General features: G+C 38.0%; 1 protein-coding gene across 1 annotated transcript; it reads right to left on the reverse strand.

The window, feature by feature from the left end:
• Positions 1-6,502: 6,502 nt before the first annotated feature.
• On the reverse strand, positions 6,503-11,483 carry LOC139141578 (uncharacterized). The gene is made up of 7 exons (XM_070711170.1): positions 11,355-11,483; positions 10,948-10,981; positions 10,054-10,244; positions 8,535-8,704; positions 7,854-8,029; positions 6,780-6,784; positions 6,503-6,559 (listed from the first exon to the last, which is right to left on the reverse strand). The coding sequence occupies exons 1-7, from the start codon at positions 11,445-11,447 to the stop codon at positions 6,503-6,505; spliced, it is 726 nt and encodes a 241-aa protein (XP_070567271.1). The 5' UTR covers positions 11,448-11,483.
• Between the last annotated feature and the right edge of the window lie 2,084 nt (positions 11,484-13,567).

Raw genomic sequence — 13,567 nt, forward strand, 5'->3', positions numbered from 1 at the left:
CACTAATTGTGAATTTTTGAAGCTCCCCTGCCCTGTGGCGAAAAAAAAACTTCTTGATTTAAAAATTTTCCCTTTAAAATTTTATCATTCCCCTGCAGACATGAAGCTCCCCTGCCTTGTGATAAAAAAAAACTGTCGATTTTCCCCTGCCCTGTGAAAAAGCAAGTAACTTCCCCTCTCCTCGTTTTTCCCAATCCCGGTCCCCAGGCCAATCAACCGATATCTGCCCTGCCCGACAAAAAAACTAAAATCTGCTCCCTGCCAGCTAAAAATATGTCCCCTGCCCAAGCAAAATTAAAATTTCCCCTGCCCTCAAAAATTTGCTCCCGGAATAGCTTTTTCGATGAATAGCTCCGTTGGCTGCACCTGATGATATGACACATGAAATTTATTACAGTTCTGCAGGAATCAGAACTGCTAATGGACATACAAATCGTCCCATCATCAAGCTGCTCCCTCTGGAAATCAACGCAACACAACGCAACCAGTTACAGAGAACAACGATCACGAAAACACAACAGGTAACCAGGCAACCAGCGTCGAGAGGCCACCAACTAGGACTGCAGTTGCCATCGCCTGCAGAAGAATTCAAGACTAAAACGATGTGTGAACTCATGTTTCTGAACCCGTTTATATCGAATATATACTCTCATATATAGGACTTAATTACTTAATATTATTCCATAGAACAGAATCGAAATTCTTTCTCAAATTTATTGCACGTTTCACTACCAAATTTACTACTTTATATTTTAACGTTTGAAAGAGAATTAAAAATGCAATCATTCGGTACACTTCTAAATTTCCCGCCGGGGAGAATGTTAGGATATATGTTTTTGTATTACGTCATTATTGGTACAGTGTCTTACCATAGATACTCAGATAGCATTCCTTCTAAGATTTAAGCTTTGAGGCACCGTGTGCCTTTCTCGTGACTCATAGACACTTTCTCCGCCAAAAGTGCTTTATCTAAGGGAAACCCCGCCTTCCAACATCAGAGACATTTCTACCCTCAACGGAGATCACTTCACGTCACTGGACTCTATGTACGGTCTCTCATTCAAGTGCCATGCTTCACTGTCTATTATTAGCTTAGTAATAAAGTAGTCATCTATTGTATTAGACGACTTAGTTTCTCGACTGCTTTCTCAGACCTGGTCATATTCCACACACTTTCACCGTCTTAGTTTTTCGAAAATCGAAAATTTTATATTTAGCCCATAAAAGTTTAAGTCTTTCACTTTCGAGGCGCGTACTACCTTAAAAAAGACAGAAGTTTCGTTTCGTTCACAAATGTGTTGCATAATATTAAAGGTATACAGTCACCTGTAATCTAAATATGCCCATATATGGTCCAAGGGGCGTTCCTTGGTATCCAAAATGCCCATGTGAGGGCGCTGTTTTAAAAAGCGGCCACCCGCTTAAATCTGTGATTGGTTAGATTTTCTCTTTCCATGGTAACTGTGGCCAAATTGGTACAGGTGACAGTATACCTTTAACTTCCAAATCAAACAACATGGTTAGGCCTGTCTACATGGCTAAGGTTCTAAAAAGATAAAAAATAGATTTTACCAAACCGTGGATGTGATAGTCTGCCAGATAATACTTGACCACAAAAATGCGGTGGGATAATAATTCCTTCTCAGTGTCACAATATACACTGTCCCTATAAGGATACGAAAGACAAAGAGTAAATCTTACCCGAGTTATAGTTTGCCCTTTGTGCTGTCTTACTGTACAGGAAGTATGGTCTCTCTCCTTTCCTACTCCAAGCGCAACCTACGTTACCCGAGTCAACGACCATGAACCAACCGACATCATTTTCACATCCGGCGTATACACTATTGATGAAGAAGCGCCTTGAAAACCGTTCATGCCTGAAATAACAATTGAAAAATGAAATCGAGAATGTTCAGTGAACTCATGGGGATTTAGCCGAGCGGTTTTGACTGTGATGTCTTCGCTAGGTGAAATTTACTCATTTGTCACTTACTTGTTGCGAATATGATCTATTATTCACGTTGTAAGCTTGGTTTTCGGGGATGTGTCGGCTAGATCACCGACCGTCATATTACATGGAACGTCATATTTTGAACAAAAATCGAAGAAAATAAGAGAAAAGCAAACAGAAAACCTGATGAAAGAGTGTGCGAATCTTATAGTCTATGTCACCCTACAATCAAAGTTGGCGATATCATTATATAACTTATATAGGCAATAGATTGGACCAATACTGCACGGTTAGGGTGGTCTAAAACCATATAACCTGTTTATAGAACAAAGTAGTAAATTATATTATCTAAATTTGACTATAAATCTATAATTTTTTTAAAGAATCTTAAAACCGGACGATATTGCAAAATATGTACTTACTGACTATTGATGCTTTTAATGGTGTGACTTCGCTCTATTATGTATTATATTATATATATATATATATATATATATATATATATATATATATATGTATTTTTTTATGGTATTACTTCGGTCTATTATAATATATATATATTGATGCTTTAAATGGTATTACTTCGGTCTATTATGTTATATATATATGTATATATATGTATATATATATATATATATATATATATATATATATATATATATATATATATATAATCGAAGTATACAGATGTCCTCGTGGGAAATTACAGTGCTAAATGCAAAAGCAGAGCGTTATAAATAAACAGATTACTTCAAGGACAAAGTAATAAAATCTACCATTACTTTGTACTTGAAGTAATCTGTTTATATATATATATATATATATATATATATATATATATATATATATATATATATATATATATATATATATATGCTTTTAATGGTATTACTTCACTATATTATGTTTTATATATATATATATATATATATATATATATATATATATATATATATATATATATATATAACTAGAAGCGTGCTTTTATATTATGACAGGTTCCCAGTGTTGTGTAGCGTGGAAATTTTATGTAGAAACTAAGGCTGCGTATACAAACAATGGTTGTTGGGGGAGGCTGGAGGAATTCAGGAATTTGTCGTAAAAAAAAAAAAGAAACTTGAACCTAGTAACAGGGCAGAAGCTCCAACTGTTGATAATTTTTGCAATATTTCTATGCAGTATATCAACTACTGTTTCTTGCTGTCTTCCTACAGCATGCTCAAACACACAATGTTCAGTTTGTCGACAAAGCCTACATTTATACATATGTATTAGGTGATAGTTTAATTAGAGTCCAGACTGACAGTCCGTTGTCAGTGATGCAAATGCATGGTACACATACACAGTCGGGACAGTTCAACATGTTGAGGGGAGTAGAACAAGAACGCAGTTGTATAAACTGAACAAAAATATTGTCAAAATTATCAAAGTTAATACAGCTACTGCCTACGGGCAACTGTCACTATCAGATACTGCCCTGCTACTGTAGTGTCACTGTTACTGCATACCTGAACAGTGACAGAGATAGCTCTGATGTACATGGTAGTTGAAGAAGAGTTTGTGTCAAATGACGCTCATGACAGTGAAACATTACTAAACAAGATCAGGCCAGAGAGCAACACATGGAAGAACACATGGAAATTTTTGAATTCTGGCATATGAGAATAATCAAATATTAAAGAAAAAAGATGGGGTCACCATGCTTGATTTTCTAAATTTTCACATTCTTGTCAAAAAATAATCCAAAAGTAAAATTTTGAACAGTATGGACGAAATGAAAAAATATGTGACTAAATGGAATTCTTTCCTTTTTATTCAAATTTGCAATTATTACATCCAAATTTCAGAGATTAAAACATTTATTTGATGGAATAGTTTAACCTTCCAGTATTGTCAATTTTGAGTAGCATCTAATTCATATATGTCTTGTACTTTTGAAACAAATTTTTGGTAGGTCACTGTGCTCAGTTTTTTTACAATATGACAATTAGCCAGAATTCACAATTTGCCTACTCTCTCATGATCGTCCTCTTGTGTGCTCTTCGGCAGGAGCAATTGACCTGGCCAGAGTTGGATTAACTCAAGTTGGCTTAGACCAATAAATCCAAAAAGTTCACTGATGTGTTTAAAGAACTTGCCTTGGGAAAATGACTATAGAAAGTGCTAATAACAGGTAGTGTTGAACACCTGTGAGCAGAACGGCGCAATACGTGTTTATTATTTCTGCGCGCACATCCTTTACAAATATGCGGGCCTGTGATAGTTGGGGGGGGGGACTTGAAAAATTTTGATCATATAGAGGGGGGCATTTGAAAATTTTTAGGGTATTGAGGGGGCATCTGAAAAAAATAAGATTTCAATCGCGATTCCTCCAGCCCCCTTCATATACACACACACACACACACACACACACACACACACACACACCAGGCTATTAGATATATAATGCTGCCGATGTATTAAAAGTATCTAAGGTCCGTATTCGTCATCTTGTCAATGCTCGAGTCTCCTCGACAGAACGTTACGGATGTAGACTTACCCTCTGAGAGAGAAGAAATTCTTTGCTACATCAGCATCCAGTAGGTCATGATAGGGTGTCGAAATCAATCGCTCATTGCTCAGCCAGTTACTTTTATTACTACCACGAGCGTCAAATATCAGGTACATTTTCTCTTCTCCTTCTTCGTAAACGGACAATTTCACCTGGAAAGTTAGGGAGGGCAGTACGAACACTATACTATCGTGTATGATTTTATTTCAGATTAAAACTTTGAAATTGAGGTTCAAAGGTCAAAGATATACAACTGAGATGTAGTATGCACTTTTCTCCACTGTTAATATTTCCTTGGACACTGTGATTTGTGGATAAGGAGTCACAATATGCAATTGGATACGAAAACGATCTCCTAACACATTGGCGCCGCTAGACGCTCATGCAGTTTCTCTTTCGATCCAAATCTTTTTGACGAGATATCTCCAATAACATAACTGTGGCTTTGACAGAGCCCATTTCATTTTGCGATGGCTTGACCTCAATGAAATTTCAGAAATTTACTCAATGCTATGATCTAGCCGTAATTCTTCATAGATTAATATACAAATACGGAATATCTAACAACAGAACAAGCCTTCGCAAAACTCACTCCACAGTTGTAAACAGACTAATTTTCTAAGCAGCGAGCATAATGATTGGCTTCATACACCAGCCCATACCTCTCTGACGCCAAGAGTACTCCATGATTCAACTTTTGGGCTCTTGTAATGATCTCTATAATTTGCATTCAGTTGTCTAGCTTGGATATTGTCTTGGTTTCGCCCACCATCGTTGTTCCAAAGATCAAACACACTGCCACCAACGCCGGGCACAGCTTTAAAGACCAGTTCCCACCCTGAGGTCGTAAAAATATCATGTTGATTAATGTATTCATCTTACTGGCCTGTAATTACATGTTCTCGTTCAAAACTTTTTCCATTTTGTTTTTTTTTTTCACAACATTAAAACACTGTCGTAAATATTTCTCGAAGACAAATACCATAGACCATGCTGACTCTGAATATAGTCTATTGACAATGATTTTGCCATCACTTATTTCTGATAGTGACATTGTGGGAAGCCGAACCACACACGTCTACTGTTCTAACAACAGCTTGATATTACATAGAACCTGTCATCATTCCACTCTCTCTCTGGTTCTCTGTCTCTCTGTCTGCCTCTGTCTTTTCGACTGACTCTTTGTCAGTCTTCCGCCCGCCTCTGTCTTTTTTGACTGACTGACCGACTCTCTCTCTCTCTCTCTTCTCTCTCTCTCTCTCTCTCTCTCTCTCTCTCTCTCTCTCTCTCTCTCTCTCTCTCTCTCTCCCTCCCTCCCCTCCCCCCCCCCCTCTCTCTCTCTCTCTCTCTCTCTCTCTCTCTCTCTCTCTCTCTCTCTCTCTCTCCTCTCTCTCTCTCTCTCTCTCTCATCGCATCATAACAATTTTCAATGTCGTCATCGTATGTGAGCATTATGGCTTTGCCTTTGGCTCGGTGGTCCACAACTTTATAATTTGCTTAAATTTAACAACACACTTCAGTACAGACAGCGACTTCGTGGATGTCTCGAAGAGAAATAGAAATATTCACATACTTGTGACCATTTAAATTATCCATAGAATTTCATGTGCCGCAACAATTGCATGTGAGCGAGTCATGAAAAATGGATGGTCGGGCTTTAACGCAGCTATCTGTTGGCGGGGTAGCCTGCGGGGTTAATTTTTGATGACCCCCATAGCGACGCACGGCGGGGATGACCCGCATAGCGACGCACGCTACCCCGCCAACAGATAGCTGCGTTTCCACAACTAGGCTATACTAAACTTACCCAGTTCGGCAATAGGTCGAGGCTCGATGTACTCTGCACGAAAGAAGAGAAAAATTATGGCACTATAGCTTATCTTATGATATTGAAACAGTTTTAGCAAACTGTTGCCTTCAATAAATATTTTGAGGCATTTTGTCAGTGTCAGGCGATGCATAAGACAGTTTATGCTCGTTGTTTGAAAAAAACTTTAGAATTAATTGATCTTGAGATCAAAGAAACAGCAGCCTTCTGTCTTATCAGTTTGCTTCCACTGAGGCAATAGCAATACAGAGCAAAGAGTCATATGACTTACAATTGACGGTGACATCAATCAATTAGAGCGTGAAACGAAGCAGAACAAACTGCAGTCGATTTAAAGTGGTATATCAGGGACTGTCCATGAACTAAAACTTGAATGACCAAGAAAAACAAAAGAAACCAACGAACTCACCAAATTTATGCTGGACGAAGATAGCCATAACATCCGCTACCTTTCCTGCAAGAGAAGGACCACATCATTGTGCATGATCATAAATTTGGAATTTCTGTAAATCTACACTTTCAACAAATCTATAAAATCGCTCTTCTTGAGCTTTAATCATTAGATGCTTGGTAGTTACGCTATATAGACGTTTCTCTAGTGCATTGTTTCCCACCTCGACATTTGCGTATAACGGTGGACCTTGATTGTTTCATGGTTCGCAAAGTCGCTCCACAATAAAGGGGCCGTGGATAATTAAAGCATACGAACGGGGTTAAAACGAAGCTATTTGCGTTGGCCTCCCCCTATAAACGAAAGTTCAGAATTGCGAAAATCCAACCAAGCCTCATTCTGTATCAGCATATATTCGACCCAGGTTTTAGACACGATATATGAAATCATCGCAAAATGAATTAATGGTCATGATCATTAATTCATTTTTGTGATGGTTTCATATATCGTGTCTAAAACCGGGTTCGAATATATGCATGGTTACCCACTCATTCAGTATCTTTCAACATGTCAAAGTGTCTTTCAACATGTCAAACAATATACAAGTAATATTTCGTATGAAACAAAATTCATGAAAAATGGCCGACTTCGTCCCTTTTAATCATTGGTTCTAGTTTTACGTGTGAGTGGTCAATGTTGTCTGTGTCAGCAGTCAATTGCCTTTCTGTTAAGAGGTCATAAACTGGGACCCTGTGTTCTGGCACGTAATGATCCGTCACTGCCAAGACAATAACCCCATGGTATGTTTTTCTTACAAATTAGTGAAATTAGTGATATTAGTAATACGTCTTTCCCAAGGCCCGAAAGACTTTCTTGTTTTTCTTAGTTTATCTGACTTTAGACAATTCCGCTTCCATTATCCCCTGCTAACGTGTTCACCTGAATGTTTAGTGGTAAGCACAAACAACTGGTACATACACGTAACAATTATCAAGTGCACAGTTTACTAAACAACGTAATTTTCCTTCCTCCTGATAATTTCTCATGGCAAACGCTGTATTCATATTCGTGGATTGCCCAAGTGTCCCGGATGTGAAAGCGTGATATGCAAATGACAAACTTAGTAGCATACCTTCATCCCAGTTAACCTTATTTGAATGAGGACTGTACATGAAAAACAGCTTCTCCGACACAGTACTCCATGGGCACGCAGTGTTACCATCATCGACAACAACCATCCAACCAAAATCTTCGGGACAACCACCATAATGATTGTTGACAAAAAAACGTCGATTGAGGTTGGCATGGCTTGAAATAAAAACAAGTGAAAATAATTTTTAAGCTGTCGAGTACGTCACATTCAGTATGAAAATCTATATAGTTCTTAAATCTTTGCAAATTTACTTAGTTAGCATAGCATAGTCACAAGTTAAATAATGCTGAAAGGGAAAACTGCTATAAACGTGTTATCCGATTTTGCAGCTTTGAAATATGAAAATGATGGTTCATTGGCGAGTAAAGGTAAAGGGATAAGCGAGTGAACAAGTAAGTAAGTAAGTAAGTAAGTAAGTAAGTAAGTAAGTAAGTAAGTAAGTAAGTAAGTAAGTAAGTAAGTAAGTGGGTTAGTGGGTAGAAAGGTAGAAGTTGTGTTACTAAGAATTGGTAAGCAGGTAATTAGGTAAATATATAAACGGTGAATGAGTGAGTTAGAGAGCAAAAAAAATATCGATAAAGTATATAAGAGACAGTAAGTAATAGTAATAAACACCAGAGCAACTAAATAGTAATAGTAAGATTGGTTGAATGCGCCTACCCCGATATGGAGAAGTAATTGATGCCTTGTTGCGGAAAAGAGTCCATCAAATCTTGCCATGGAGAAGATTTCAGTCGCTCTCTGGTGAACCAGTCCATCTTTGTGGAGCCTATGCCATTAAAGACCATACTCACTTTCTCCACCCCTTCTCTAAACATTGCTATTTTCACCTATATGGGATTTCACAAACATACATTACACTGGTTAATGCCTTTGCCAATATTGAGACAGACAAATTGCTGACCGATAGGAAAGTCGTATTATTAGTATGCTCCAGATAAAATCAAAAAAGTACAATCAATAAAGTAAAATTAGAAGTTAGATAATTGTTTGAAGCCGTATATGCCCAGAATGATTCTCGCAAATAGTTAAAAGAACCCCCTCCCCCTCTCTGCAACGAGAATAACGTATACACTAGGGATATGGCAAACTTGATAAAGAAATTGTTTTCTCACTTTCCAAGATTTCGAAAATCATTTTGTGTTGGCAAATAACATATTTTGTTGTTTGTAAGGTGTAAAAATACCGCAATTATACGGTTGTCGCTCAAATTTGATCAGAATTGGTACATACCAGTATGGGTTAACAAAAATCAACAATAAATGTTGTTTCTATCTGTTCAGCGCAGAAAAATCTACGTTGATGTTATGACAATGATTTCTGCACAGTACAACCAGAAAAACAACAAGAAATATTGAAACCAGAAAAACAAGAATGACAAAAGTAATTAAGGTCTGAAATTTTAGGTACTGGAGGTCAACTTTAGCAACATGCATAGCTGAAAGGCAGCTAGCCCCTCTTAGTTTGACCATAGACGGTCTTCCTCCCCTCTACTGACGGTCTTCCTCCCCTCTACTGTCTATGGTTTGGGCAGTTCTGTTAATATGTAACAGTTCATAAACAACTCCCCTCTACTGACGATCTTCCTCCCCTCTACTGTCTATGGTTTAGGCAGTTCTGTTAATATGTAACAGTTCATAAACAACTCCCCTCTACTGACGGTCTTCCTCCCCTCTACTGTCTATGGTTTAGGCAGTTCTGTTAATATGTAACAGTTCATAAACAATGACAGGAAATGACTCAAGATAAGTGGAGTTTGCCTGTTTCTTACTGGCATGTAACTCCTGCACACATGCAGAATTTCCCTTTTTCTTACCTCATTTGCACATTTTTGACACTGATATGTTCATTTGAACAAATTCACATCTCAACCCCTACATCTACCTGTACACCAAATACTGAGATGGTAGCTTTGGCGGTATGGGAGCCTTTGTGTGTGACGGACATACATCCGCACATACCCACAAATATACAGACATACAGTCATCATATAAGTTCTTTTTGGTATTTATATATAAAACCAAATATGAGCTAAAAATGATAGACAAAAAGAAAATTGACAAATTGTTTTCGTCCATTTATCAGTCGTGGGGATGACCTCCCGACGAACTTCTGTCTGATAACAGTAAGTTTACTTGATAATAAATGGTACACGGATGTAAATCAAACTCTGCCATACCTCTGAAACACCTAGTGCTTCCCAGTGGTCCATCAGGTAACTCTTGTAATGACCCTTGAACTTGTCATTTAACTCTCTCGCCTCGGGTCTATCTTGGTTCATCGGTTTGTTCGATGTATAGATTGCATACAGATTTCCACCAATGCCACTCACGGCCTTGAATACCACTTTCCACTCGTCTTTGGCTGATTCTGAAATATATCAGGGCTTATACCTCAGAGTAAGCGCTTACCAATGACAATGGCATACGTAAACTGCGACAAATAATGCCATAATTACACATATACGTTTCCTTCATCCCTGAGGTAGCTTGCGCCTAGTGGACAGATATTCGGACTCTCGAATTTTTACGACATTACTTTGGCTAACCACTTGAGGGGGGGGGGCTCATTTTCAATCTTATAGGGCTAATAAAATTTTCATCGGCTTAGTTTTGTGAAAATCGGGAGTTTTATTTTCCCCAATAGAGATATCATAGGGATGGCGGCCATTTTGAATGGCGGCCATTTTGAATTTCAAATATCGTGTTACATCGGGGCACGTGTCTCTCTAGTACCAAAAGTTTTACGGTGACCCCGATATTTTTTAATATTTCAAGATAATGGTTTAGAGTCTGCTCGACGATAATTTGAGCAAAATTGTAAGTCTTTTAAATTTGAGGCGCGAACAACCATAATTATCCACGTGATCATCCTCTGCCACTTTGGTTGACCTCATATTATCTTCATATTACCTGTATTTAAGTTTACCGCTGTTCAATGAATTCTCAAGGTGTTTCATTCACACATAAGCATGCATTTCGATGAAGTATTACTTTAAACTTTTCGCAAAATCCTCACGGGAGATTTAAAGTAAAAAATTTTGCGTCAATGTTATTTTCCAGTACAACGTTACCTTGACTTTCAGATTGTTCACTTGACGTCCGCTCCTGAATAAGAAAAAACAAATATATGAAGTAAATGTGTGAGCCAGATTTTGAAAAAAATATATTATCAAAATTGACACGCTAACAAACTCATTTTCGAACTAATCATTGCAGTTACCCATTTCATCCTAACCCTTAGATACTTATTCTTGTGGGAGAGAGAGAGAGAGAGAGAGAGAGAGAGAGAGAGAGAGAGAGAGAGAGAGAGAGAGAGAGAGAGAGAGAGAGAGAGAGACTCAAGCAATAAACAATATACAGTGTTATATCTTGTCAATCGGTACATGGGCTTGAAAAGGCAGTCACGAACTATGACATGGAAATTTGGAAACTCTGCCGGGCTAGTAGAATGAGGGGATACTGAATAATAGCTCCATACCTTGGGCTTGCACGTGAATTCAACTTGTCCAGTCACAAGACAAAACACGGACGCAGCAAGAATCATAACAATAATTTGTGTAACCATCGCCATTTTCCTTCGGTCGCTGTGAACGTCGCTGCAGGAAGACAGGCTGATGATGGAGAGAAATAAAACTCGTAATTACGAGGATCAAAAAAGTCGCGATTACGAGGAATATAAACTTGTAATTACGAGAATCAAAAAGTCGTAATTTCGAAAATTAAAAACTGGTAATTACAAGAATCCAAAACTCGTAATAAATGTCATTGTTTTTGATTTTGACTACTTATAATTCAAAAACTTGGGTCACCTTATAGTTAATTTCTAAATCTGAACTATGTTTTATAAAAGTCAGATCGTGTGCAAAATGACGATCTATCAATGTCAATATTTAAGTAGTCATGTGAAAATTTAATCGTACTCATGTCATTCCATCTAATAGTCTCTTAGTGAGATTTCCTCTTCATTATTAGCTTATGATATCTAAGATATAAATAATTACCAAAAAAATAACTATAATCATAATATTTCCGCTTGAATTGCCATGTGTATTTTTGTCCGAAATTCTTGAACGGGGCTGTACTCAATTAGATTATTCAAAAAGATCATACACAATTCCATCGTCTTGTTCAATTGTATAGTGGTATTAAACATTGAAGGACATTTATTTGAGAACATTGTGCTCTTAAAGGTATACAGTCCTCTGAAATCTAAATATGCCCATATATGGTCAAAGGGGCATACTTTGGTATTCAAAATGCCATTGTGAAGGCGCTGTTTTTAAAAGCGGCCACCCGCTTAAAATCTCATGGTAACTGTGGCAAAATGGAAAAGGTGACAGTATACCTTTAATCTGCCGCGATACAAGCTTTTATAGTGTTTATCTTTGTAAGCAATGTGGGAAAATTGGGGAAGGTTGGGAATCTGTATGAGCTGCGATTTTCATACAGGAGGAGGCTGTCGGAGAAGCACATAGAAATGATAAACACAGACAGTTTAAGTATTTCAAGAGATATCAAATGCCCATCTCACAACTTCTGAATAAAAGCCTCATGAGAAAAACTGCAAATCTACGCTGACTGTGAAATCTAACATCACAGTGCTATGTATCTGTAATATAAAGATTATCTGATTGGCTTGACAGCCTGTCGGAGAACACCATAATAAATTTAAAGGTATTAATATTTGCGTATAATGGCATACTAAAAATGTATCTTGGCTGGGCAGAGCTGCAGTGTCAACACAATTAACATATTTGACGTCATATTAATTAGCTCTGCCCAACCAAGTCATAGGCCAATCATGAGAGGGTCATTTTCAGTGATTGACTTTGAAAGGGACGCTAGTGACGTCAGGGTCTCAGTTGGCGACCATTGACATTCAAATGAGCAGTTTTTACAACTCCAGCTCGAAATACTGCTCACGAGACTAGACGGTAGTGAGTCGGAGGTACGGAGGCAAGCGGACGAATAGAATTCTAGGCTAGTGTTGTGCTTGATGCAGCGAAATGTAGTCAAAGCACAAGGTGACAAATAATTTGTCACAGTGGTGCTCCGATGTTGTCACTTTTTGATGAGAACAGCACCATGACAGCTTTTTCCCATACAAATTTCTGCGAGCGCTTTTGCCAGCGTAATGAGTTGGTGGGTGTGTGTGTCAATATATACGCACTGATAACAACGAATTTTTAATTTGACGTCTAAACTAAGCATGGCCAGTGATTGGATAGAAACGCCGTTCCACTTATCACGGACACCCCCACCAAGTGTAACATTTGTTTATTGGGTCCTAAACGCAACTAAATGCAACGTCAGAAGTGAGCTGAGAAAAATCACCTAAGTTTTCCAGACAAAGCATAAAGAATTTTCACTGGCGCTTGTCGCATGACTATGCTTTCTCAGAGAAGCAGGTCATTAGTCAAGATTTCAAAACTTCAGTACTTGATGCTGACCGAATATGACTAGAAAGTCTATTCATCTGTGCAGTCGTAGCTCTCGTTTTCCCGGACGAATATGGATTGCAACGGGAAAACCCAAGTCATGCGATGGAAAAAGAGTTATTCCGTCGCAACGTACGAGAGCTATGGCTGCTTGCTACAGCGACATACGAGAAAGAACGATCATCATAATTTGAGTCTTGTTGGTTGAGTTGTAAAGGAAACCGTCTTCGTCTCTTGAACGGAGAGATCTGAA

This window comes from Ptychodera flava, chromosome 10 (assembly GCF_041260155.1).
Source record: "Ptychodera flava strain L36383 chromosome 10, AS_Pfla_20210202, whole genome shotgun sequence".
NCBI classification, from domain to species: domain Eukaryota; kingdom Metazoa; phylum Hemichordata; class Enteropneusta; family Ptychoderidae; genus Ptychodera; species Ptychodera flava.

Excerpts from the sequence above, each read along its gene's own strand:
- LOC139141578 (XM_070711170.1), bottom strand. The coding sequence starts at position 11,447 with ATGGCGATGGTTACACAAATTATTGTTATGATTCTTGCTGCGTCCGTG. Across the intron at positions 10,982-11,354 it reads AATTCACGTGCAAGCCCAAG|GAGCGGACGTCAAGTGAACA; the intron begins GTATGGAGCTAT and ends TTTCTTATTCAG. Across the intron at positions 8,030-8,534 it reads AATTACTTCTCCATATCGGG|CCATGCCAACCTCAATCGAC; the intron begins GTAGGCGCATTC and ends TTTTATTTCAAG.